At 38.3% G+C, this 27,470-nt stretch overlaps 2 protein-coding genes across 3 annotated transcripts in view; both read left to right on the plus strand.

Annotated features, from left to right (window-relative positions):
* The first annotated feature begins 1,719 nt into the window (after positions 1–1,719).
* LOC108111668 (homeobox protein abdominal-B) overlaps positions 1,720–27,470 on the plus strand; it is a 40,922-nt gene continuing 15,171 nt past the window's right edge. Inside the window, exons 1-2 of the mRNA XM_041818871.1 lie at positions 1,720–1,823; positions 25,190–26,107. Of these exons, the coding sequence (XP_041674805.1) occupies positions 25,204–26,107 (904 nt within the window). The 5' untranslated portion in view covers positions 1,720–1,823; positions 25,190–25,203. The remainder of the gene's footprint in view (positions 1,824–25,189; positions 26,108–27,470) is intronic.
* LOC108111667 (dynein assembly factor 5, axonemal) lies at positions 1,741–11,820 on the plus strand. Of its 2 annotated transcripts, none has more exons than XM_041818869.1 (3): positions 1,741–1,823; positions 7,803–7,890; positions 7,957–11,820. In XM_041818869.1, the coding sequence occupies exon 3, from the start codon at positions 8,178–8,180 to the stop codon at positions 10,695–10,697; it is 2,520 nt and encodes an 839-aa protein (XP_041674803.1). In that variant the 5' UTR covers positions 1,741–1,823; positions 7,803–7,890; positions 7,957–8,177; the 3' UTR covers positions 10,698–11,820. The 2 variants fall into 2 exon arrangements, with proteins under 2 accessions (XP_041674803.1, XP_041674804.1); XM_041818870.1 differs by lacking the exon at positions 1,741–1,823 and adding an exon at positions 7,593–7,707.

A 27,470-nucleotide genomic window follows, 5' to 3' on the forward strand; every position in this document is an offset into this window, starting at 1 on the left:
TTAACCGCTCGCTCACACCTCCAGTCTGGTTGTTGTTCTTGTTTCCCAGTATTTTGTAGCTGTATCTTTTTTGTCTTTGCTGGTTCGCACGCTCGCCGGCCAATTTGTCAACGAAAAAACCGCGCTGACAGGTTACGCAGCCGCACTGCTGCCAATTGATTTTCAATTCATTTCATGGCACACAAACTATATAGATAAAGAGATATATATATCTATACATCTATACTTGTAGATTCTCTCATAAATAAATTATGAAGCGTGTGGACATAAAAGGAAATTTTCATTTGCACAAAAATATTTCAATTACTCAATTAAATTCAGTTGGCAAAAAGGTGTTATAAATAAAGCATTCGCTCAATCGTAATTGAAGTCCACTTTATGGCCGGCCGTGTGTTCGTTACCCATTAATTACGTTAACCAAGCCATAAATGCTGTCGTTTGCCGTTGCCATTCGCCGCTTGCCGCTTGCCGCTCGCCTCTCGTTTCGTATTAATAATAAATAAGTAAAAGTAAATAAATAACTATATATAATGGTTATAAAGCGCTTAAGCTGCCATTTAAGTGCCCGAAAAAGTTCAAGTTATTATGGTCGGAACGGTCAAAATGCTTATAAAAACACAACAGCAACAGTAACAACAAATAAAAACGTTTAAAGTAAAAACAATTAAACAAAAACCCAGTTAAATGCCAAACAAAGCAATGAATATTAACTCAGACAATTCGACCTCATTATCCCTAACCTAAATTTCAACTAAAAATCTGTTCCGTCGGTACAATATTTTCCTTCATTTAAATTCAATTTCTATTCATTTAAATATATACAAAGTATTCATGAAAACTGCTCATGAAAATCATTGTAATTAAAGAGAGATTTAAAAATATCGCCAGCAGATTTTCTCGTTACAAATTAAGTGCCTTGGCTAAATGCAATTGTTAAGCGCATTTGCCAATTTACAAAAATTTCGCCACATTTTCAATATTTTAACGAGGCAAATGGCCAAAGACAAATGAACCAAAAACAGGGTTGCGATTCGGCTTTTGCATATTGTTTCACAATAAATAAATGGATACAAATAAATTTAATTAAATTGCAAAGGCATAAAACATGCAGCGAGAACGAGATGGAAAAGACAATGGGCTGCCAATTATGAAACCAGAACGCATTTCAAAATAATTAAAAATTAAATAAATGAACGACGTGCGGGCAATAACAAATTGTGCAGCTAAACTCAAAAACAGCCAGCCAAAATACATTAAAATTAATTCGCAAACGCAAAGGCAAAACAATAATCAATAATTGTCAATTGGCAGGCTAATGAATTAATTACATTTACCTCCCTACCGCCCCCTTCTCTTTTTGTTCCTTTTTCTTTCATTTATCAATTTTTTATACATTTCTTTTTTTTTTGTTGTTTTTTAAATGACACCGCCATTGGCAGTTGCGTTTTGTGTTTCTTTTTTTTCCGCGGCAAAGGCAATTTAATTAGGGAAAGTGGATTAATTTGCAACTCGTTAGACTAATTAAGGATTATAATCAGCAGCGAAACCAACGAGCCATGTAAAGCGTCAGCGGGTAAAAAGTGAGCGGCAAAAAGGATAACAACAAAACAGTGAAAACAAAAGGAAACCAAAAGAAATTAAACTGAAGCAGCGCCACCCACACCTAAGGTGACCTTTGAAACCCAAACTATAAATAGTTCACCCATAAAAAGCGTTAACCCAACCACAATACAAGCCAAGGGAGTCAAATCGTTTAATTGGATTTTCACCCACCTTGAATCTTTCGGATACAATCAACAACCGCCCGAGTGGCCCTCTTACAGGTAAGCAACGTTGTAAGCAGCCGATAATCTTTAATTTAAATATATTTTCCTCAAATCTTGTTAATTTATTGAAATAACTTTTCGGGGAATTTCCAATGTCAGGCCCAAGTCAAACAGTGTGAAAAATTTAATTTGTTTTTTACAGATCCTAATCAGTGCACATATTAGGCGTGTGTTATTTAAACTATTTTCAGGTACTAAGTACTAAAGGGCTAGGGCTAAGGCAAAGCAGATTCAAGGGAATCACCGTATAGTCAGCTATCAACCCTTGACCTAAGAATTAATCTCAATTACAAAATGCAAGCTATGCCACTTTTTAATACTTTCTAATGCAGCAAAAGGTTGTAAAAGTAATTAAAATATTTAAAAATAATTAGATCAAAAATATTAGACATTTTATGTAATTTTTTATATATCTATTAATACATTATGAATAATGAAATACGATAGTATCTTCTTATCTTATTAAAACCCATATAAAAATGCAAACTGAATATTTTCCAGTTACTTTACAAAGTTCTTTCCTATTTTTTGCTCAAAAACTTCCATTAAAAGCAACCTAATAAATATATATTTTCCTTGTCAATCATTTAAACATTGATATCGTCATGACACGTCTAAAATATTAATGGGGATCTGCTTATCAAAAGTGTCATAAAATAAAAAGTAAACATTTTACATGAGATAACAACCAGGTATCTATTTTATAAATTAAGCCTTCTCTAAAAATTTCCACAGTTATTAGTTTGTATTTCTTATTTTTTTTTTTTTTGCTTTCAAATAAATATCAGTGCAAATAGAAAGTCAAACATTCGATTCAAAATTAATTGACCATCGAAACACGATAAATTACTTAAAATCTTATCTTATCAACCCATTTAGCTCTGTATAAATCAGCCACATCAAATTAGTTAAATTTCTCTGTAATCACGTTGTTGACATATAATTAATTTCAATTTCATGATGATGCCGCCGCTTTTCGCCAGCTCTTGTAAATGTTGTTGATTTTTGTGTGTTTTCCTGTTCTATACTGTACTGTATTGATGACGACGCTTAAAATTCGTATGCTGAAAATTCGTATTTATTCGGGTTCCATTACCATTACCATTCCCATTCCCTTTCCCAAGCCCATTTTCGATTGAACATACATATGCCCTGGCTCAGCACTCTGCCATTTATTACCAGTTTTAGTAATCGCAATCGGGGGAAACATTGCACTGTCAATTGCCGCAACTATACGGAATGTAAACAAATGATTACCGGGACACATAATAACGCAAAAAGAAACCGAATTATCAATGACTGTGCATTTATTTGTAAGTAAACAAGGGACGATTTATGGGTTTTTAGGTAGATAGATAATCAATTGGTACCGAAAATCTGCAAACAAAATAAACGTTATTTGAAAAGAAATGTAACCCTGCCTAACCATTGCCTTAACAAGGCTAACACCAGCTTAAACCCCCACTTCCTAACTTCCAAGTTTCCAAAAATCACTTGATCTTTGAGTACCACACTTATGGTTATGTATTCAGCTTACCATACAACACGATTCCCTACACAGATACACAATACATACTTAGCCTGTGTCAGTGTTTGTGTTAATTACCATACCATGAGAGATAACAAAAACTAATAAGAGTGCTAAACGAGCTTTCTCCCTTTGGAAGAGTTCTGAATCTCTGATATCTAGCAGAATGGGATAAAGTTCAGTTTCAGTCCAAAATTGTACCAGTCATGGTCCGAATATGGCATTTAATTGAGTCATGTCACGACTATTAGGCATAATTAAAAGGCAATTTCATTCAGAGCCACAGAATTATGAACGAGTATGTGTGTGTGTGTGTATGTATGGTATCTAATATCTGTGGCACAACAGGTTCACATTTCGTACTGAAATTAATTAAATTGTTACTCAAACCGTTTTTCTGATTGACTGACAGACGGCCTGACACTTGACGCGATGAATGAATGGATTGCCATGGCATGAAATAGCCTGGAACTGGAACTGGTCAGTCTGGATCTATATATATATATATATAGTGGAAACTATGCGACTGCACAAACAGAACACGGGCTCAATTCCATTTGGCATTTGAATGGGTCTCGCGGCGATTACGCAAAAATGTAAATAGGAAAAATTATATGCATAAAAACAGAAAAGCATTTGTAGCTCTCATTACAATCACACTCAGGCTGCCTGCATTTTTCACGCTAATAACACGAGAATAAACAAATAATGAAAACAATGCAATGGCCATATTGAAAACAGAATGCATAAACAAATGGGTCTATAGGCCATTAATCGGATCTATACATTTTTGATATGCTTAATCACCAATTTCAATTCAATATGTGAAGGAAATTGTTTCAACAATAAAAGATGTAATCTTTAGGAAATTAATATTTTGTTAGCTTATAAAAGTTCTTTACATAATGATTAGCTACAGTTAGTAACTTGACCAACATATTAAGTAATGTTAATATATAAAATATACATATATATACAAAAATCATTAACATAAATCTGAAACTAGAGCATTGATCCTCCTTAAGTGATCAATATCAATTTGGCATTTGAGAACCTCATTTGCCTGCCAGTTCAGTTATTTATTAATTACGAGCCGGAGCTTTCTTAATCACACAACTCAAAGAGCAGAAGCCGAGCGGCTGGAGCTCAAAGAGCCAGTCTCCGGGATTCAATCCGATCCCCTCCTGGGTCTCAAAGTGGACTTACAAGTACACCAGTACAACAGTACCTAACAGACAGCTCCGGCAAATAAGCAAACCAGCTCGATTCACGACGACGACGACGGCAGACGGCGATTATAGCTGATGAGTCACGCAATTAAACGGCGCACATTAATATGAACTGCCAACTGGGGTCCGGATGGAGGTGCCTACAAACCTAAATGTATATATATATTTTTTTAGAGAGAGGGGAAGCCAAGAAGAGGACCCTACTGCAAAGCTCCATGTGGCACAAAAGTGCGACAAAAGTCAAGCCATTAGAAACATTTCTAATCAGCGATTCTGAGAAATCGACTCAATCGAGTACAAGTCCGTCGTCCGAAGTAAGTGACGCGTTTGGTTGTCATTCACTTAAGCGGACAGAATGCAAAAAAAAAGGAAAAAAAATGGGAAAAAAATAAAACTAATTAGCCAGGCCAGTGCAGCTTGCAATTCAATCAATATCAATTGGCAAATTTGCATTTTGCATTCAACTCTCCATAGAGCTGAGTAACAAGTCCATTTAAGTGGCTCGCACAGCGGGGCAAATTGGACCGCCAGCTAGTTTTGCCGATATATATGCATCTAATTAATAATTATTACCATTATGAGCCAAGTTGCTTGCTTTTTGGCTTTATCTGCAGACTTATAGAGATACAACATCAACAACAAAAACAACTGCAACTACTGGTGAGACCAGTTCAGACGGCTTCCGTACTTTGCCGGCGCTATGGGGGAAAAAAATGTAACTTTTAATTGAAAACGCTCTTTTGGCCAGCAAAAACGCACATGCACAGGCACATGATGCATATGCAGATGTATGTAAATACCGCATATGCTCAATTGCTTTCGAAAAGCCAATAAAAATAAAATATCTATATATATATTATATATATATAAATTTGCACAATATATATGTATGTATAACTTTGTTGTCGAGCTGAACTGGCCGACATCAAATCAAATTGAATGAGCGCGGTCCATTACTCTCCCAGTGATTTTGCCAAATGACTTCATTTCATATCAATTAAGTTTATTGTGCCGGTGTCTGTTGCCCATAAAAAACGCATGCCGCTCTTACAGATACAGCTACAGAGATACACTCATATACCGAGATACTCAGATACATTGCCCTGCCCTGAAAAACCGAACGAACCTGATTCATGCGCTTAATTGCTTTGGAGCGTGTGCCGCCTGCCGTCGCACACAAAAAGGTATGGAATCGAATTGTGCACACAAATGGGAGCAGCAAAAACTTATGAGTTCGCCATTGTATCTGTATCTCTATATACGAGTATATGTGTGTTTGCCCCGATGTATCTGCAGTATCCGCGCGCTGGCTTTCAATAAAAATGACAACAACAATTTTTGACAGTAGGTAGGAGAGTGCAAGAGAAACGTTCATAAAATATGCCCAGCGAAAACTGGGCACGCCAATCTAGCCGGCAACCCTACAGATGATGGGATAACGAAAGGGAAATTGAATAAAAACAAGAAAAACAAGAAGATATGACAGTATTGAGGGTCTCGACTATGGAATGCCCTTTACTTTTAACACTTTTTAACGTTCTTTAACCCAAAAACATTTAAGAGTGCAACTAATTAAGAATGACAACTAGAGAACTGGTAATGTGGGAGAGCATTTTAAGCTCAGAGGGAAAACAAAAAGAAAATGCGCAGCAATTATCATACACCCATTACTTCCGAAATGAATTAACTCGCAGCAGAAAGCCAGTTTTCTTCCCTCTTCATGTTAAACACCATTCGATGAAAACAATATACCCTTCCTCCCTACGATTATGGGTATCAATACTCCACGCTCACGGGCATTAAATGAAATTCAAATGGAAAGATCAACATCGGGATAGGCAGTCAGTCTCTATACTTCAAAATCTAATGGATTAATATCCACAGCAACATTCCGTAATTTTCGGTTTCATAACGAGTTAAAAATGGTAGGTCTTCAAAATTCCCACAGTGCGAAAGATTTTTGAATTAAAGGGTTGAGAAACCTTTTTATCTTATCATAACATTGAAATAATATAAATGACATCTGGGCCAAAGTTTCTTTCCTTTTCAATAAATTTTTGACCTTTAAATTGAGAGGTTGGAAAAGAGGTTACAGGAAAAATAATTGAAACAAAAACATGATTTTTAATAATCTAAATCGCTTAAATTAAGTAAGATTACTTATTTAGTTTGAAAATAAGTGTAAAACACTAAACACCTTGATAACACAATCAACTATGTTTTAATAAATTCAGAAATATTACCTCATCAAAACAACTAATTCTCGGTAATAATAAATTTGTAAACAAAATGTTTGCCATCACAGAATGACATCTGTAATTTAAATAGTTGTTTATTTTAAATAATAATAAAACCTCCGCTTTCGATTATACAAATTCACTGTAATCAAATATTTCAAAAGATCGATCTTCCCACGAGATTGCCCAAATTGGTATCAATCGCCCAACTTGGTTAATTATAATATGATCCGATATCGATACTGCCATTTTTCTGGTTATCTGCGATCAATCCCTAATTTTTTTTTTGTTATGTTTGCTCATTATAACCCTAATTTTGGTGACCCACAAATGCAATTAAGTTGCGATAAAAATAGACGTTTTATGTGATTTTCTACCATCAGTCAGTCAGTCGGTTGGTCGGTTTGTTGCTGAGTAAACTATTGTGCCGGCAATCAATCTTAGATATTGTCGTTCTGTTGGACTGATGTTGATAAGGAACGACAACGCAATTAGATAGCCCGCTTCGAAGATAAGGCCCAAATGAGCCACGGGCGGTACAGAAAACTTTTATTTTATGGATCGCCGCCCAGAGTCGAACTCATAAAAAGACAGCCGCTTAAATTGCTGCCTGGCTGCCTTCCTACCTTTTGCTCTTTTCCACAGAAATTTCATTTATGGCCCGGGTTAATTAGCTTGGCAAATAAACGACAGCCGGTTAAAAAAAAAAAAAGACAACACCCAAAAGCTTTTTTAAAAATTCGCGCCATAACAAAGCTTACCAGCACTTTTCTGTCACATTTTACAGCACTTTTTTCGGAAAACAAAAAACAGCTGATCAGTTTGGCATTTTGTTTGTGGCAAGTTGACGTGAAATTACTGTTTAGGCGAAATAAACAAAAATAAATGTAGGAAAAGTACAATAACTACGTTATCTTTTGAGTAGTCATAGCAACCGGTGTGTTTGTTGTTTTAGTAACGTTTCAACATTCTCGTTTTGCAGTTTAGAAAAGCTGAGAGAGAGCAACTAACTGAAAACGCACGCAGCTCGTAAGCAACCGGCAAAAAAGTATCTTTGGAATTGTGGAGCGGTAAAGTTTTAAAAATCATCTGTGAAAGTATCTTTGTATTGAAAAATAAATCATCAACACCTACAGCCATGAATATCTAGAAACGGAAGTCAATATTTCAAATCTTCAAAAACAAGCTGATAAATTCAAATTAAAAAATAAATAGCCTTCAGAGATACACATTGTTTGATAAAAGAACAACTTTAAAAAAACCTAAAAGAGGTCTACAAGTAGGAAGAATACCACAGGCAGAGAAATAACTAACTTATTAAGAAAAAATTGATTTATTTTAAAACAATATTTTCACCATGGACTTCGAGATTGACACCCAGAAGATTTGTGAGGACTTACAGGGCACCGACAGGCGACAAAAAACCACCGTTTTGGGTGACCTCCGTGACAAGATAAAAGACTCCCCGAAGAGCGTGAGCACGGAAAGATTGGCTGATATTTTTGATGAACTTTACCTGCATCTATTGAAATCCTATCACGATCGTTTCGAAAGCGTTCGCGATCATGCCGTTCAAGCGGTAAATGCTTTTCTAGGCATACTACCGCCCATGGATTTCCACCTAATGAATGTTGTGTCGACATTGGCAGAGCGTATGGGACAGGCTGAGACCGTGGAGCCTAGCGAGGAAATTCGTCTGCAGTACATAAGTCAACTAAATTTGATGGTATGCCAATATGCCAAGATGGGAAATGTTGGCGTCTTCAGGGAATGCTATCCACTGGTGGTCAAGATCCTAATCAAGTCAATCAAAGATGAGTATCCCGTGGTTCAGCGTGAAGGATGCACAACCTTAGTTAATCTCGCCCGTGTGGCAGAATCCCTTGAACTGCGTCCCCATATAGATTCACTACTGGTAGCTCTATATGGCATGTTGAATCACAAGCATGCTCAGGCCAGAATATCAGCTGTTGAGGCCATCGGCAGACTTAGTCTGCACATGGACGCCAGTGGTGAAGGAATGAGGCGGCTTTTCAATGAGGTATCCCCCCTTCTAATGGACACAATGCCTTTGGTTCGGCGAGAAGTTGGACAGATGGGTATACTTATGTTAATGGAGCTTTTGGATCGTTATTCCTTCTTCGAGAGAATTTTACCATTGGTTCTTTGCTGTCTGAAAGATGAATCCCCCGAGGTTCTGAATCACATCTACCCACAGTGGGTAGAGTGTGGCAAACTGTATTTCAATGAAAATGAAGCCGAGTTGACGAAACAGGAAATCAGCGATCTGCCGGCAGAAAATTATCCAGAAAATGTAAAGCGTCCAACTATAGGATGCCGAGCGTTGGTGCAACGTTCTCTCAGATTATTGTCACTTATCACTCGAGAAACTAGTGACTGGAAGGATAATGTTCGTCTTCATGCTTTAAAGCTTTTATACCAATTTGTTTTACATGCTGAGGCTGCCATGACGGCCAAGTTCTTTGAAATCTACGGTGATTTGGCCCATGCCTGTATCGATCCTGTGGCAGAGGTTAGTGCCGAAGCTGCTAAGGTGGCTGACTTAATGGGTCGCCTCTTGTCCTACGATGCCTGGATTGATCATGGTTTCGATGGTCTGGAACGGTTTGCTCGTGAGTCCTATATGAGATGTTTTTACCACATGTTTACCTCTGCCTTGGGTGGCACATATGATCAACTGCTGAAATTGGCAAAGCTTCTTCGCACCACCGATTACTCTCATACATTAAAACCAACTTTCCAACTTTATATACTAAAACTATTGGATACCATAATAGATAAATCGCTGCAAATAGATGCGGGATACGATGAGCTGATGGAACTCTATGAATCGGTCTACGTAACTGCCTTTAAGGTTATGGCCCTATCATATTCCATTAACAGTAATGGAAATGAAGATGTTAACCGCGGTCAAATGTTGATCGAAAGAATTGTGGATCTTGAAAAAACTACGATTGCTAAAATTCACGAACGTTGGTTCCATTTGGCCCTGAAGGATGTGGAGAATCTGGATGCAGCTTTGGAAGAAAATTCAGAGCCTGTTATGATGCTAGATGGTTTGATAAATATGGCCTTAATTCGAGATACATATTTTGCTGATCTTATGGAGAAAGTTAAGCTGGTCTTTGAGCATTGCTGCGATAGTGCTCAAGTGAAAATCTTCAGTAGTCTTTCGGTGGCAACGCTCTTTTGGTCAAAAACTATGAACGTCGAACGTGAGCGTAGCACTCAGATATTAAGTGAGTTTGTTTCGCAAATTGTGGAACCCTATTTGACCTGGAAAGCTGGCTCTAATGCCGAGGCCATGAGATCTCTGGCCATGGCTACACTATGTGCTTTGGCTCAGGGTGCTGAGTCTGAGTCTGCAGAAGTTCTGCCCTCTTTGGCCAAACATATGCCAGGTTTACTGGAAGATCGTAACGTCACAACTCGTCATTATGCCATTAAGGCGGTAGTTTACTTCCGTGATATGTCCGTGGAGGACTTGAAGCCATTGGCTTATGCCACTATGCAGCGCATGGATGATCCTTCGGCTGGTATCCGTGTCCTGGCTGCTTTGGCTGTGGGTAAACTGAAGCCCAAGTTCAGTGATTCCGAGACGGAAGCAGAACATGAGAAGGAAGTCTGGGATGCTTTCGTTAAACGTGCCATGGATCTGATGTTACTCTATCATGAAAGTCCGGAAAAGGATATCAGAAATTCTGTGGAAGTTTCACTTAAGGTACTGGTCAGATCTCATCCAGAAGCTTGGGCAGAACGCTTTCCACGTGCTTTGGCCATGGCTCAGAAAAAGGATCAACTTAATGAACTCTTCAACAGGTTAACCATCGAAGAAGAAACAGAGCCTGAAGATTAATCCTAAACTAAGGTCTACATACTTTCCATAGTATTTACAAATTTTATAAGTTTATTAGCTTTTTAATTTGGTAAAATGTCATTTGGCCAAACGTACATCTAATCTTTCGAAATCAAAGGCTTTTCTCTCGAATTAAATTTAAATTTTCGGAATGACAATCAAATTTCCTTTCACATTTTCTAGTTTACATTCTGGCAATTGCTTTAATTGACTAATATATTTCCACTTCCAAGAGTAGCAAGAACTATTGTAAACAAAAGCCCAAAAACTATAAAGTAAAATGTGTGCAAGCGAAAATCTCACAAATCACTTGTTTATTTTGCCATGGCCAAAAATAATCCGTTTGATGATGAATTGGGTTGCAAATGGGGAAAAGCAAATCATGAAGGAAAAATCATCAAAAACTGCAATTAATATACGGCACGATATTGGGTTAAATACTTGATAAATATACGAATTTATAAATATCCGGAAATGGGAACAAAAAGCATTTCGTTTTAAAAAAAAACCAATCCAAAAAAGTGAAGATAAAATACTGCAAATTGTTTCATGTTAGGGCATAAATATTACAAATTCCTTTGGGGTCTGGCTAACAGTCAATTAGCTGCGCAAATACATATTTTCCCAGACCATTCAATCAACTACCAACAACATCTGAAATAATTAAAACGCTGAGCACACATTTGAACTTGTGGATCTGGACAGGAAGTTTTTCTTGTTGCATGAAATTACCATTTTAATGGGCGAGCCCTACGTTTCAATAATCCCCGGGATTAACGAATCTGGCAAAGTGTTGCATAACTTTTAGCGCATTCGTTGTTGGCGCATCGAATGGATGGATTTTTCAATCATCAGCATCAGCCGACCCAATTTCCCGGGCAACAGAAAAACTAATTTGCGCCACTATGTAGCCGAAAAGTTTGCACACTATATTAAAACAATTTGTCAAATTAGGCAAAATGTACAAGTTTCTAATTAAAATACCCACACGCGCGCACACGAGCTTCTGGCTTCGTTACAGGGATGAGGGCGCACAAGTACAGTCCCCGCTCGAATAAGAAGAACGTTTTTTATTTAAGGGAAAAACAAATTTAATGAAATAAATAATATATTTACTAATGAATTTGATTTTAGTTTTGCTTTTTAAATAAAATATTTTTTTTTTTTTTTAATAAATTCCAACAAAAATATTTTGTAAATTTTTAAAACGATCATATTGCCATTAAATAATTATATCAAATCCATATCTTTCATTATCCAATAAACCTTTTTATTCAGTATTTACTGTAAATATCGACAAAGTTCAGATGGCGCCATTTGAAATGACTGTATCCCTCTCTTTCTGTGCACTTAATTGCTGGCAAATGAGCGTCAGAAGCTTTTTTCGCATGCGAGTTTGCATGGTTACAGCTGTAAAATGGGGGAATGATATAGAAGATATATACATACTCGTATATATATGCATATGTTTGGGGCAAACACATCCAAAATGACTAACTGCAAATAAATGTAAGCAGTCGCTGGGGTATCCTTGGCTGATTTGTTGCCGCTGCCGCCACTGTTGCTGTACACTTAATTAATTTTATTTAATATTTTTGGCCGGGGCTAATTATTACATATTTTGGCAATTAGAGGCTCTCTTCATCAGCGTTTGCGATGATCTTTATGGCAGGATATATTAAATTAAAATAAATGCCAGCTCGGCCCCAAAAAGAGTTGCGGGTGGGTGTCTGGCTGGCAAGTTGGCTGGCACTCCGCATTGTTATGGCCAAGCACATTTAACTAATTATGCCGAACTCCGGGCATCAAAGACAGTCGACTGTGGACTTTGCAAACGAAGCGGACTCACAGGGAGCGGTGGCCACCCACAGACGTCAGTTGTCAGTTTAATTAATCCCTTTCAGTGGCAGACAGAGCCAAAGCTGCAGTTGCACGGAAAAAAACAAGGACAATGGCAGATAATTGGGGGAAGAAGAAAATTATTCATATTTTTATCCATTCCTAATGAACAGTAATAAAAAGGGTCTAGAGAAAAACAATGTTGGTTGCAAAAAATAAAAATTCTAATCAAGTCTATGATAAATGTAAAATAATAATCCCTTAAGGTTTATAAAGATAACTGATTTTAATTTTATAATTCAGTAGCACTCAAACTACCTTTCTCCCAGTGTACTTCAGATGGCACACGGCAAATAAACAGTTATAAATAGCAGGCATGAGCAGACCAGCGGACCTGGCCCAAGGACCACCGACAACTTCATCCTCATCGCCGCCGCTTGTGGCGCACAAATTAAATGCTACATTCAATGCCATTTCGAAATCATTTCGAGTGCCCAGTGGCCCACTGGGTTTTGGGTTTTTGGGTGGATGGTGTTGGTTGGTGTTTTCTGGCGGGAGGGCGGTGGTTTTTTCTGGGCTCGGATACGGTTTTGCTTGGCCTGTCTGAAGGACGCACAAAAGTTGCCAGCGCTCGCTCGACTTCTGCCGCAATTGAATTTCACTGGGGTAAAAATAAAAAAAAAATATAAGTTAAGCCGCATATACCTTCGTCTTTTGCCCTTCTCGACTTGCCTCTTTCGGTGTGCTTGCAATTTGAAAATTACTTTCATTACGTTTAAAAGTTCATTAAAATTTCACATCCCTGAACCGTCCATTTTCGTTTCACATTTTCCATTTACCATTTACCATTTTGGCATTCTGGCCAGTTGTCAGTTGTCGTACATATTTACATACTTAACTGGCCCAATAAGAGGGTTTTAAAAATAAATATCTACCAAATAGTTGACCCATTTGACCAGAACGTATACATAGTTGGCCATGATACTTTGACCCTATCATTGATTTCGTTAATTGAGCTACTTTTTCGCTTCTGCTTGCAGCACTGCATTATGCAAGCAAATTAAATGAGTTAACGTAACAATTAATCCACTGGCATGGCAACCTGCGATTGTGTAATAATATCCTGGCAAATAGTAGAGAACAAATATGATACAGATAGGAAAATTAAGTATAATAAAGAAGGTCAAAGTTTGTAGAAGAACTGCAAGAAATGTTTCATTATGTTATAAGGAGTTTTGTTCTGACTAAGAGGTAATGAGTTCGAGATCGAGTTTTAATATTCTGGCACCCGTACCTGCCCTAAATTATTCCCAGTGTACCGCCCAATAAAACCTCCCTCGAACAAATGGGCAGCGATGAGCGATGAACGATAATTAAATACCGCCTCATGCTCGAGTTACCATCCTTATCCTGCCGAAACTTTGAGTGGCGCTCTTAGCAATTAGGGTGCTGCTGCCTCTACTGCCGCTCCTGTTGGCTACCACTAATAAAAATGGGCAGAGTGGTTGGGGGCATCCTTGTCATCGTGACCCGTGGAACTCATGGTGAAGTTCTCATGGAGCAAAGAAGTTCGCTTCATTTGCTCGCAGCTTCGCTTATTTCCACTTAAATGCTTAATTATAATTGAGTTTTATGTACGAGGAGCGAGCAAAGTAAAATTGTCTCTGTGAAGCAACGACAGTGGCTTCCTGGCAGCGTACTTGAAATTAAATACAAATAATCTTTTGACTCCTTGTTGCCCAGCTTCCTTCACCCTCCTTCTACTTCTTTCAATGGAAAACGATGGATCTGGGTCCTCTGCTCCCCATTTGGCGTTGTTTTAATTACGTCTTAATGCCAACGCTTAAATGGCGGACTGGGCGCCTTTCTGTTCCGGACGGACGAAAAGAAGGTTCAATGCCTTCCGAGCTGTGCGTATCAATTCCGCGTTAATTGCTCGCCAGTCCCCCAGTTCCTCTTCCAATTCCGATCCCCCTGAAGTTCCCTTCAATCCAGCCAGCAAAATCGGATAAACTGGAATGGTGCGAAAGCCATTTCGGCAAGGTTTTTATTGATTTTTGTGCCTCAAGAACATTGGAACCAAAGGGTTAATTGGGTAAATTAAGGTTAAGGTATTGTAATCGCAAAAAGTTGTTTTATTAGGTATTTTTCTAATATTTGTTATAACATTTGGAATATTTTATATTTATATTTAGATTATTGTGGATTATTTTTCATATCATATCAGATCGTATCATTTATCTTAGGAAAATTAATCGTATTTCAGATTTATCTTATAGTTTGGTAGTTCCTTAAATATATTAGTATTCCTTAATCTTATTTATCTATTAAAACATAGCAAAATGTACATAAAAGAGGCTACTACTTACATACCATTAAAGAAAAATAAATTTGTTTTGGGATAGAAAGAATATGTTAATGGCACCCTTAAACCACTGTATTCGATTGTGCTTAATTATGGGGAGTCTTGCCAGACAATGAAGGAAAGTCTGAATTGGATTTGGAATGGCTGGGGATGCCATCGCCATTGCCGTCCTCATCGGAAACTGCTCATCAAGGAGCAAAGCTGGCAGCCAGACGAACGGCGTCGAAGTACCATCGGGCCACTCACTCGAGAGCTCCGACTTCGACTTGGCCATGTATCATTATTATGATGATGATGCCTGCGACTGTTTATTTTTGGGAGCTGGAAGCGCTGAGATCTGGCATCTGAGATCTGAAGGGCAGGGAATGATGGTACAGGGTATACAGGGAACACAGTAGGCAGCGCCAGCAGTTTTTGTTAATGTTCGCATTAATGTTGTCATACTGCGCCGGCTCTCATTTACTGGGAAAATGTCGAGAAATGTGCGAGGGGGAACCGGCGACTGATGGCAACGTTGCTGGCATTAATTAAGCATGTTTGACTGTGAATGTCAACAGCAGAAATTGCCGTTCTGTGCATGTGTTTGTCTCGCTTGGTGGATACTGAGGAAAATTTGGGTATAGTTACAGGTAGATATTATAGTTCATAAAGTTGATAGGCAAATTTAAAGAGTTAACGATTTATATCCTTTTCTACAAAATTGAAATAACTAAGCTTTATATACCTTTTTACTAACGAATTTGGTAAGGAGATCAGTTTTACCTTATCCTTGTATTATATTTATCTGAAAACGAATTACCCAACTATTTTCATCAGTGTCAATGTGCGAGTGCGTTGACAGGCGGACGACTGACAGGCTTTTGCACGGGGCGTGACAACTGCGCGCCCCCTTCACTATCAGCTTTCTCCAGTGTCGCTTGCGCTACGTAATTAAGTGACGCAAGTCAATTTATTTTGCAATTAATCATTAATTTATGCGTACGGAAGTATAATTGACTCATATTTCAGTCGACAGGGACCATCGAGAGAGAGAGAGAGAGAGATCGCACCTCGAAGAGATGCCAAATATTGGATGACAGAAGAGTTATCATATTTCGCAGTGGCCAGAATTAATGGGTTTGCCCACCAACACCACCCCCCATCAGTCCAATCTCAACAGAATTTTTCCACTCACTTAATATTGCGCACTCACAGAAATCATTTCTCAATGCGCACTTGCGGAAGGAAGGCATTAAATAATGCCACTTTGCTTGTTATTTTATTAAATTTTTTTCCTTGCCACAAGTCGACCTTATCAATAGGTGCGAAATCAATGATTTTTAGCGCATCGCGATCCGAGGGCTCAAAAGGTTTCAGCTCGATCCAATTCTATGATCTAGTACTACGCTTTGGATTTATAAATCAGTACTAAACCTTAGTTGCATTCAAATTTTAGTTACATTCTCCGTTCGCAGCTCAAACTCTGCAGTTCGAAAAGTTTAGTGAATCTAAAACATGACAAAGAAGTCCTTTAAAGAAATCAAACCCAATTAGAATTTAACAACCCATTAGGCAGTGCCTTTCAAGGCAGAACTTTTATCAATCTCAAAATAATTATAAATATTTAATTTGATAAGTTTTTATTCACAGCTCAATTTCCTTAGCAATACCAATTAGTTAATATGAAATATGGATTCAATATTTTTCCCATTGAACTGAAATTATGTGAAAACTTTTCGCATTCCATCAACTTGTTTGTTGAAAGTTTTTGCATACTTCATGTGTGCGGCAGAGAGAGAGAGAGAGAGAGTAAGTTTGATTGATTGACAAACTGACAAACTGATGGATGAACTGAATGCTGGGCAACTGCAGAATAAATAATCGATGGCACATGGGCAAATAATGGGGACATTAATTTAAAACATTCAATTCCCCGCCTGCATTCGTTTGACAATTAAGAACAAACTAGCAATACAATCCAATCAGAATGAATCCAATAAGCGGGACATGTGGTCCAATTGGATGGCAATTAGTCGAGTTCGGCGACCTTTGACCCACTTTCGGCGATTGGGCCAACAAATGACGGGACTGGGCCTAGTCTGTGACGGCTTCAAAAAGAGGGAATTATAATAATGGCAATAATGAGATGAAGTAGGGGCCATTGTCGCGCGCCCATTTAAAAGATCATCAATCATAGACAGTTAGTTAATTGCGGCGAGTTCTTTTCCCCTCAACATTTTCCTTTTTTTTGGGCAATTTTTTGTGTGGACAAAGGAGCGGCAGTCTAATGGCCAGGCCAACATAAAAAAAACCGAAAACGTTTAGCGAATAAAATGCCGCAGCAAATTAAAAAATAAAGCTTGAGCACGCCAACTTTGCTGACCCAAAGTTCAAGTGAAATAAGCCATGACAAGCGCCTTTCACTCCCCAACTCTCTCCTTCCCCCAAAAAAAAGAAAACTCAAGGACCCTTGGCGGGAAAAAGCTTTAAAGGCAAATTGCCTCAAAGTTTTGACTTATTCTTGGAGCACTTCCAGCCGAAAAAAATCGATGTGGAAATAGAAAGAGAGATGAGAATAGCACAAAAATGAAAGGCCAGCGAGGGCGAATTATGACAGGAAACATTTCAAACGGAAATGAGCCTGCCGGCACTTCCGGCTCAGCGGCAGTTCTATATGACCAAGAAAATGCAAACATAATTAGCTGACATTTTCACTCATTTTGTGTGTGTATTTCGTTTCGATATGCTCCCTTCCGCACTAATGAGCACCAGCAAGACACCCAAATCACCTAATACTGTATCCACTCAACAGTTGTCCACGTCTAGCTGTCACTCAACGCAGGCTTCACTGTCACTAACCTTTTCAGTTACCCCTAAAAAGCGTCAGTGGAACAACCCTCGCAGACGCCTCTAGTAAAAATAACTTGAAAATTGCGCAGCATTTATAATCTGTCTTTGATTTATATAACGATTTCCGTTCAAACTACGAATGGATACACTGGAAAAAACTGGTTCAATTACTTTACAAATTTAAGAATTATTAATATAACTATAGAAATATGCAAAGAAACCTACTCTTTCGTCAGAAAGTTATAGAAAATTCTTACAAATAAAATTTGAAAAATTAAAATTTCCAGTGGATCTTCAAAAATCTCAAACCCTTGATTGATAGAATTTTCTGCAGTGCCTGTTTGTGTGTATTTGAGATTTGGGCCACCCTTCGTTGGCTGCTTTATATGCTGACTTGACAATAATGGCACAAACACACATCTCAGCCGGCTGAAAACGTGCCACCGGCAGTGGCAACGGCTCCCCCTCCATCCAGCACCAATAAACTGGATGCCCAAACTTAAGTTGGCCCGAGTGAACTGGTCGTGGCAGCACAATGACATGTATTCAATATAATAAATAAAATATAATGCTGTCAATAAAAATAAATAAATATAACATCAACAACAGCAGCAGCAACAGCAGCAGCAAGAGGCAGGAACAGAAACAGAAGCCAAAATGCCAGTGAAAGCAGTGCAAAAGTTTAAGACGTCGCCGGGGGAATTGTAGATTGAAGAGCTTAAATGCTACGCTCAAAATAGCTACGTAATGTTTGTGTGTTCTTGGCAGATTTGGCTCCGAATGGCTGCCATTTACCTTCGGTTCGGCTGTATTGTGGGTGTGGCTGGAAGGGTACTCGCATGTGCTGGAATTTCCCCACAAAAGTAACTGTAATGTTAACTGACGAGGGACTGTGATTCACCTTGAGTTGGGTGTATGGCCATTATCCCTTGCCATTAAGCGGTGTTTACTTTATTAGCTCTTATTTAAATGGTTTGCTTTTGAGTAAATGGTAATAAATTGAGGTTAAAATAGTGAGGAATAAACAGATAAAGTAAATTACTAAATTAGTTAAATCATTATTGCAAAAATAAAAAACTTAAATACACAGAAACTTAATATTTATAATCAATATTCTATCTATCAATATCTAATCCATTTAAACTTGATTTTATTGACCATATTTCATTTCCTATGCTAAACTCTACTCCTGACCAATAAAAGCTGACATCCTTAGATATGAAATCTATTTATTTTACATAATAATAAATAATAGATTCAACAGCCAGTTTAGTGATCCAATTTGACAGTCGTAGCTAGTTATTTTCACCCGTGTGGGAAAACACAATTCTGTGGATAAGCCAATCCACAACAAACCCGAAAACACTTGAATAAAACATATCCTAAATTGCAACTTTCGTTGCAATTGCTCGGATCGAAATCGGTCAAAACCACCTACCACCCTCCCTTCTGCAAAGAAAAGTTCACAATTGCCACTTTTCACATACCCAAACACACATTTTTCTCGACAATCGTTTTTCAGCATTTTATGATTTATTTATGCAGCAGCCATGTTGGCTTCCCTTCGTGGCACTCGTGTCTCCAAAGTTATTTGGACCCAAGATGGCTGTGCAAACGGAGTTTGGAAAATCCCACAAAATAGCTGACAACACACACACACACACATATACTCAGACAATCATAATAGCCCAAATACATATATATTGGGGAATATTATTGGCTTGAAATAATCAAAAATTCCTGCGTTTAGTATTCCAACCTTCGTTGCCTTCGTTCGAGTTGTCAAGTTTTTCTACGACTTTAACTTTTGACTGTGATTCAATTGTCTGTCTCTCGGTCAAAGTGCTAACCCAATTTGAAGTGAAAAAGTAAAAGTTTATTTCATTTTAATTTGTTCTCATTCTATATATATATATATAGAGAGAGAGAGAGAGAGTTTGCGTGTGTTTGTTTTATTAACTTACATTGTTGTTTTGGCCTAGAGAATCCTAGAGAAGGATTGCACTCATGTGAGTATATATATATAAATACAAGGATATACTATATATAGAGACCGAAATGCCAAGCAAATTAAAACAATTAAAGCTCTCGTTGCACGAACAACTTTCCAAGGAATAACGCGAGCCAGTCTCTGCGGCAACGGTTAATGTAAATTCATTTAAAATTGCTTAGCATGGGGATAGGGGTGGTGTTTTCCACCTGCCAGGACTGCCGATAGTGAACTGTTTGCCATCGTATCCTGTACATATATCCACCTCACGTGTCTGTGTGTCGCGGCAATTTAATTAGCGAGCGCATAACTTTATGAAATATTCAGAGACTTTCCTTTCCTAACGAAATATGCCAGCCGGCTGAGCGCTTGGGATGTTGGTATGTCTATATATATATATATATATATTTTGTTCGTTTTTCACCATGGCAATTATGGGCCGCCCAGGACATTCATTAGAGCACCTCATAAAAATCAATTAGCAGCATATTACAGCTTCTCCCACCCGCAAGAAAATCCCTGGGGTCATACAGTTTTCAACTGGCTTGTGGCGTTGATTGCAGTTCCATTTTTCTAAACTTTTTCGTATTAGTTAGAGACCAACAGCATTTAAACAAGAGTGCTTAACTAGTAACTAGTACATATAATTTAATTCTAACACTAATTAAGTACTCATTGAAGTTTAAATCATTTTCCTTAATCATTTTCCAAATGAAAAGTTTGCGATTTTAATTAATATCTTTCCTCATGGGTTTCCTTGGGTAATCTTAATTAACTTAAATGTCTATAAAGTTTGTCTGCTAATTGTGCTTTCCATATTTTATTGCTCATATCCGAGTGTTCATATGGTTATTTGCCCAAATGCGGGCTATAAAAACCCGTAATTTATAAGGTTTACAAGGCAGCAAAATGATGACGCACAAGCCAAAGTTTGTTGCGAATGCAGGGGTGGCTCTTAGGGGGTAAATATGAATGACGAATTACACACTTTAGCTGCCAGGTTGACAGCACCCACTCTCACACACACACACACGCTCGCAGAAAACAGTACAGAATAGCACATTAAATTATGCTGACAAGGCATAACGGATAGGAAGAGGAGACGAGGATGGTTGGTTGGGTGGAAAAGTGGGTGGCAACGGGGCGGAACGGGCGTGAAGATACAAAAAACAGGGCGGACAAAGTCAGCCACACAGTTAACGTCAAAACTAACACACTGCCCAGAGACGAAGAAAAGCCAACCAAAAGCTGGAAAGCAAAGACGATGACGAACGTGAACGAGGACGATAGAGTGCTGGGGGAGGCTGAGGAAGAGAGGCACAACAATGACACTTTAGATAAAAAAGTGAAAATTTAAAATTGTTTTCTTAAACATAAAGTAGGCTTAAGTGAAAGTGTAAATGCTTTGAAGTTAATATTTTAAGAAGAACAACTATTAATTTTATAATCTGACTTTTTTAAATTTTAAAGAATCATTTTAAACTTTTTTAAACCAAATTTGAATGAAGACCAAGACTATATTAACTCATAAATTCAACTTAGTTATCAAGTAAAGTCTTTAATACACAAATTAAGAACTTTTTTCTGAGTGAACCGGATCCAAAAGAGAGGAAAGATGAGGGCGACCAAAAGACTCTGACGAAAGATGCCATGGGCCAAATGAAGCAGACCCTGATGATGATGATGATTCGAGAGTGGCTTGTTAAAATTCCAACAAAACGACAGACAAAAAAGACAGCCACCCCTGCACACACACACACATACACACACCTCAGTGTCCCTTCTCCATCATAGGATGTCCTGTGACCCCTGCCCCTTCTATGGAATGTGTGCTGCGTTGTTGTCAATGCAATAAAATGAAAATGAAATAAAATAGACAAAATGCTGGCAAGCCAAAGAAGGACAGTCGGATAGATGGATGGACAGGACCAAAAACCATCTCGCAAGCCTCGAGGCCAAATATGGCTGGCAAAAAGTTGCCAAAATGACCAAAATGTAGACTTTTCGATGAACGAAATAATGTTCATATGCGATACAAGAACAAACAGGGGCGAATTCTCAGAAAGAGGGTTCAGATCTGGGAAATTCTTAAATAATTTTCAAAAACAATTTGTTTATTTTTAGAAAGTATAATAACAGCTATAGGTTTTTGGGTTATAAAATTACCATTAGTATTTATACTTAGAAATAAAACATTTTCGTTTTGACCAAAGCCATTGGACTTGAAGAAATCAGCTTGAGTGCATTAATGTCAGGATTACAATGGCTCCTCCACAAGGTTCAGTTTAGCTCTCCTTTAGCCATCTTCAACATTCCATCCAATATATTTTCTGTCACACATTCCCATCCGCCAGCCACATCCACATCCACCGCTCCTGACTTGACACATGTGCCATGGCAGTCCAGCTAACAAAACTTAAATGCCATTAGCCCTCGTCCTGGCACTCGACACTTGGGTCCTGCCACAGAGCGCACGACTGAAGGGCAGCAAAGGGAGGGGGAGTAGAGAATCGCAGGGGGCAAGGGAGCCATGGAGGTCCTGGCAGAAGCGTGCCAGGTAACTAATACACACACTTGCAGGCAACTAAGCTACTGAACGTGCCCACAGGGCAGGGCACTCTTTTCGGGAGGTACGCACAGAAAAACAAGGGCTAAGAAATTTATTTAAATATAGATATTTAATATGTTTTTACTGTTCATGAATAGATATGTAACATTTATGAAGATTTCTTTTAAAGTTTTTAAAAAATTTTTTTTTTAAATTTATAACACAAAGCTATAACATAAATATTTGTTATATAACATAAATATAATATATTTTTTTCTCAGTGTACACTCGCTTTAGCCACCTCTCCTCATTCTCTCTCTTCTCGGCATTTGGGGCTGGAAGGCAAGGCAATTGAAATAACTTCTTCCGCTTGCCTGCGCTGCTTCCGCTGCTTGAATATGTCCCCCAAATCAGCCAGCAACACATTCCTGCTCTCACTCACTCTCTATCTGGCCTTCTTCCTGCCTCACACCCATCCCCATTCCCTAGGCCACCACCCATCATCATCGGTTTGAATTGGCTTTGCTGTTGTTGTTGCCTTTTGCCATTTATTTTATTTCGCTTTAAGTGATTTTGCCAGGCGCCTTGGCAACATGTTGCTGGCAACATTTATGAACTCTCTCTCGAAAGTTGCGAGAGAAATTTGCAAACTTGCGAGTGTGTGTGTGTGGCAAATATCTTCGTGTCTCTTTTTGTTCTTCTTTTTTTTTGTTGCTGCTGCCGAGCGGCAATAAAAAACATTTAAGCACGCATCATTTTATTGAGCGCGCTGCTTGAATCTGACATTTGGACTGCGACGTCGACTGCGACGTCGACTGACTGCGACTGCGAAAGTGGGTGGTAGTTGGGTGGCTGTCTGCTCAGTTTCTCCCAGTGTATAGCTGTGTGAGTGTCGGGGTGAGTGTGCACTTTGTATTAATTTAAATTGCTTTTGGGAATGCCAGATATGAGTTGTTAAAACGGCATAACGATGCATTGCAAATGCCAACAAATTAACTGCAAATTGTTTACATAAAATATATGGCCAAGTATGGAACTAAATTTCTTCTCCAAATATTTGATTTGGTTTAAAATGCCAAGGCAATTTTGGGATAAGTTTGCTGAAAATTTAAACTGTAAGCTTTGCTTTTTTTACGGCTTTCATCTTTACAATTATTGAAATACAACATTTCTCCATAATCACGTATTTCGAATAATAAGTAAAAGTTGAATAATATTAGCTAATTGTCTGTCATTGGTTATCATTTATAACATTTAAAAGTCAGTCAGCTTAAAAACAATAAACAATACTTATCGTTTAACAGCAAGTTTTTATTTTTCGAAGTTTAGTAATTTGTTAAAAATATATTTCATAAGTCATTGGTCTTCCTGGTTATTAATATCCGTCAATTTTTTAATAAACCACAACCATTTATAAACAAACAAATTAGTCATATTTTTAAATATTACAAAGTAATGAATGGGGACTTAGCAAATACTAATTACTTTATCAGCTTTTCTCTTTTTCTCAACTAACTAATCCCAAATATCAACTAAAAAGATCTAAAGTTCTATTTTTGGCTAGTCATAAAATTTAATGGGCCTTCAAAAAGAACATTTTAATGTTAGCTGCTTAAATTAAATTATTTGTAGAGATTCCATAGAACACCCGACACGGCTTGAAGTATGTACGGCTGCAATTTAAAAAATAATAATAATTTCCCTTGTACATTTCACACGCTTTTGACTTAACGAATTAAGTTAAATTGTGTCACACTCAAATGTTGTGCCATAAATTTTCAGCAAGCACTTGCCAAACACAAACGCACGCTCACAATGACAAATGTACAAGGCTGTGCGACACCGCCCATGGCCTCCTTCCCACTTGTTTTCCCCCAACCCCCTGAATTCAGCACTTGAAAACGTATGTGCCGCCTAGTTGGATCCTTCCACTCACTCTATCTCTCTCTAGCTTTCTCTCTCTCCCTTTCTCTCTCTCTTTCGCAATGATTGTGCAACATTTTGTTATGCAAATCACAACGCAGTGCGCCAGGAAATAGGCTACGCCTGACCCACCCAACTAGACTCAACCCAATTCAGCCGAAGCCGAAGCCAAGGCTTGCCGGAGGGTTAAATAAGTTGAACCACACTGAAAAGAAAACTTAAAACTAAATCAATCACCACTTTCCGATTTATGATACATTCTAGTAACTCTTGTTGCCTTTTGTGAATCATGAGAAAAACGATAATAAGTAATCTAAATACGTGAGATTCATCGACTTTGGATTAGTCTATAATCTAGAATAGTACTTAGGATTTTATGGCCTTTTAAATCGTTTCGTAATCTTAGATTTTGCAGAGGTACTAAAACAATTTTGCATTTTTAAGGATTTAATGTGCTAATTAATGTTAGAATAGTAAAGAATACTACATAAAACTTAAAGTTAAATAAGCTGATATCATAAAGTATATTAAATACTAGAACTCTTACTCCTAAAATAGCATTAAAACGTATTCATTATTAAATCCATCCCGTTAATAATCTCCATTTTCTTTCTCTGCAAATTGCCGCACAGGCAGCAAGTGGCAACGGACTGACGCTGTATTTTATTGCATTACTTTTGGGTCTTAGTTGAGGAGGCCAAGCATAGCTAAGGGTAGAGGTCAATGGAAGTGGGGGGGACTGTAAGGTTGGAAAGTAAGAAGAAGTCCGGTGTAAACGAAGCCTTTTGGCCTTCACGTCGAGGGCGGGCACAAATTACATTACCCGACGCCAGTTGGCAGGCAAACCATTAACAAGTTGACGACAAATGTGCAGCTGTTCGAGCTAATCTAAGTTCCCTTTCCCATTCGCACTTTATCTCCACTTTTTCTGTACTAACTTTATTTTACATTTGTTATTTTTTTACTAATTCATTTTTTCTTATTTTTCTATTTTTCAGGCAGCGTGGCCTAAATGATGCCCGAAACTGAACGCGAAGCGCATTTGGAGGCAGCGGAAATGGCTAGCGGTGCCCTAGGGCATAATTATGGCATTGTAAAGGATCAGCAACAGCAGCAGCTTCAGCAACAGCAGCAACAGCAACTTCATCACCTGCAGCAGCAACACCATCAACAGCAGCAACATCAGCACTCCGAACTGTACAAGATGGCATGTAATGGCTATAACTACAGTAGTCCCTTGACTATACCGCCCACATCGATGACCATGGTCAGTCCTATTAGCAGCAGCAAGGAAAAGCTGGTGACCATGTTGCGCGTGCGCGACAACAATAATATGGCCAGTCCGATCTCCGATGGTGCACCCACCACGTTCCTGCAAAAGCAACTGGAGGCGGTCGTGGCTCCCAGGCCAAGTTCAGTGCATCCCCAGCAGCAGCAGCAGCAGCAGCAACAGCAACGCCGTTCGGCCAGCACACCTGCAATCACAACCACACCCGGTCCGCCCACCAATTGGCATGCTCATGTCTATGATCGTTTACCTCCACACCCAACTCCTCACTCCATTGCCGATATTCTGGGCATATCCCTGGTTAAGAAGGATCGACCAGAAGGCACCTTTGATCTCCACGGACCAGCCAAATCACCGAATACCATACTAAAACCATATCAGGATCAGCAACCAATGAGGAGCTCCTCCATTTCAATGAGCGATGCCAGTGAGGAAGACAGTGCCGCAATTGCAGGTGCCCCATCTGTAGCCGCGGCAGCAGCAGCAACTATCACGGCAGCTAGTGTTGCAGCAGCTACTCCGCTTGATCAGCCGCTCAATCTGAGCAAAAAGTCCCGCGATAGCAACAACTCACCCATGCCGACCACCAAACAGAGCCAACTCCTAGGAAAGTCGGCCACCAAGAAGGGTAAGCATTCCATATACACAGGGAAAAAAGAAGGAATAGTTATTTTTTACAATTTAGCTAGAAAAATCTTAAGCAGAAACAGAAGTATTAAGAACTTCTAGTCTTTAATTTCCCTAAACATTTCTTATGACACATATACCTTCCAATTTATGATCAATTTAAGTAGTTTTTTGAAAAGTGTTTCTATTTTTGATCTAATCTTTTTTCCATCTCTCGCATATTGGCGCCGAGCATAGGTAGGATGTGTGTGCGCCGTGTGGCAACGCTCGACGAGCCTGCCAATTGAGCGGAGCGCTGAGCTCTCAACACGCTTCAGCGAAGCGTGCGGCGGGCAACGCGGCGTATGCGTGTTCTGCCAACTTAAATGATGCCCATCGGTATCTTTTTGGCCCGCGCCCATCATCGCTGCGTCCCTCTTTTATTTTTTTGGCCAGGCTAATGGCCAGGTCATTAGAAATTAACACACTCCAGTTAAGACTCGGCTCGTCTGTCAGCTAGTCAATTTTCTATGAATTTTATATGCCATTTACAGTTTAATTACGTTTTCCAAATATGTTTTGAATAGAAAAGTTGATAGTTAAAAGTTTAAAAATGGTTCTTCAATTCAATTTATAGCAATAATCATGCCTTAAATATTCTAACATTATCCTCTTTCCCTACACTTTGGTATATCTTGTTAAATCACTCAAAAAACCTGCCAAAAATCGTGTACAAAATACATTGTTTGCATATATATACATATATTTTAGATCGTTCTTTTTCGATAATTAATAAACTATTGAAATTGTAAATTGGTCAACAAAATGTACAAAATTTAATTAGATGCACTTTTGGCTCATTGCTTTGTTATTTTTATTTTGTATGCGAATGGAAAATGGTTGCCAATTTGAATATGCATTTCGCTTTTGGCTGCATTAAAATGATTTAATTTCGAAAGAGGCCAACGGAATGGCACGAATATATATATAGATGAGTATAGGAAAATATATGAAAATGCAATTAGCAATTGCATTGCCGCAGCAAAAATACAATGAAAGCCATAGAAAATGGCAATCGGTGGGCAAAATAATAAGCAAAGTTGAGAACATACACAATTTGAATAATTTTTCAGCCGCTGTTAATTGCTCAATGTTGTTGTGTGTTCCGTTTTTATTGTTATTAAAATCACGTACCAGACTTGGTTAAAAACAACAACATCAAATCGAATCGAATGACGAACTTCCAGACAACCGATTATTTGACATAGTCATCGGTTAATTTTCGCTTAATTACTTGTTTGCAGCTGCCATAAATGGAACTGCCGTCAAATCAAGCGGGCCAATAAGTGGAGTTTGGCTCTAAGTTCAAGTTTTTATATACAGCA

The sequence above is a fragment of the Drosophila eugracilis genome, unplaced genomic scaffold (genome assembly GCF_018153835.1).
Source record: "Drosophila eugracilis isolate 14026-0451.02 unplaced genomic scaffold, ASM1815383v1 contig_401, whole genome shotgun sequence".
Taxonomy (NCBI): domain Eukaryota; kingdom Metazoa; phylum Arthropoda; class Insecta; order Diptera; family Drosophilidae; genus Drosophila; species Drosophila eugracilis.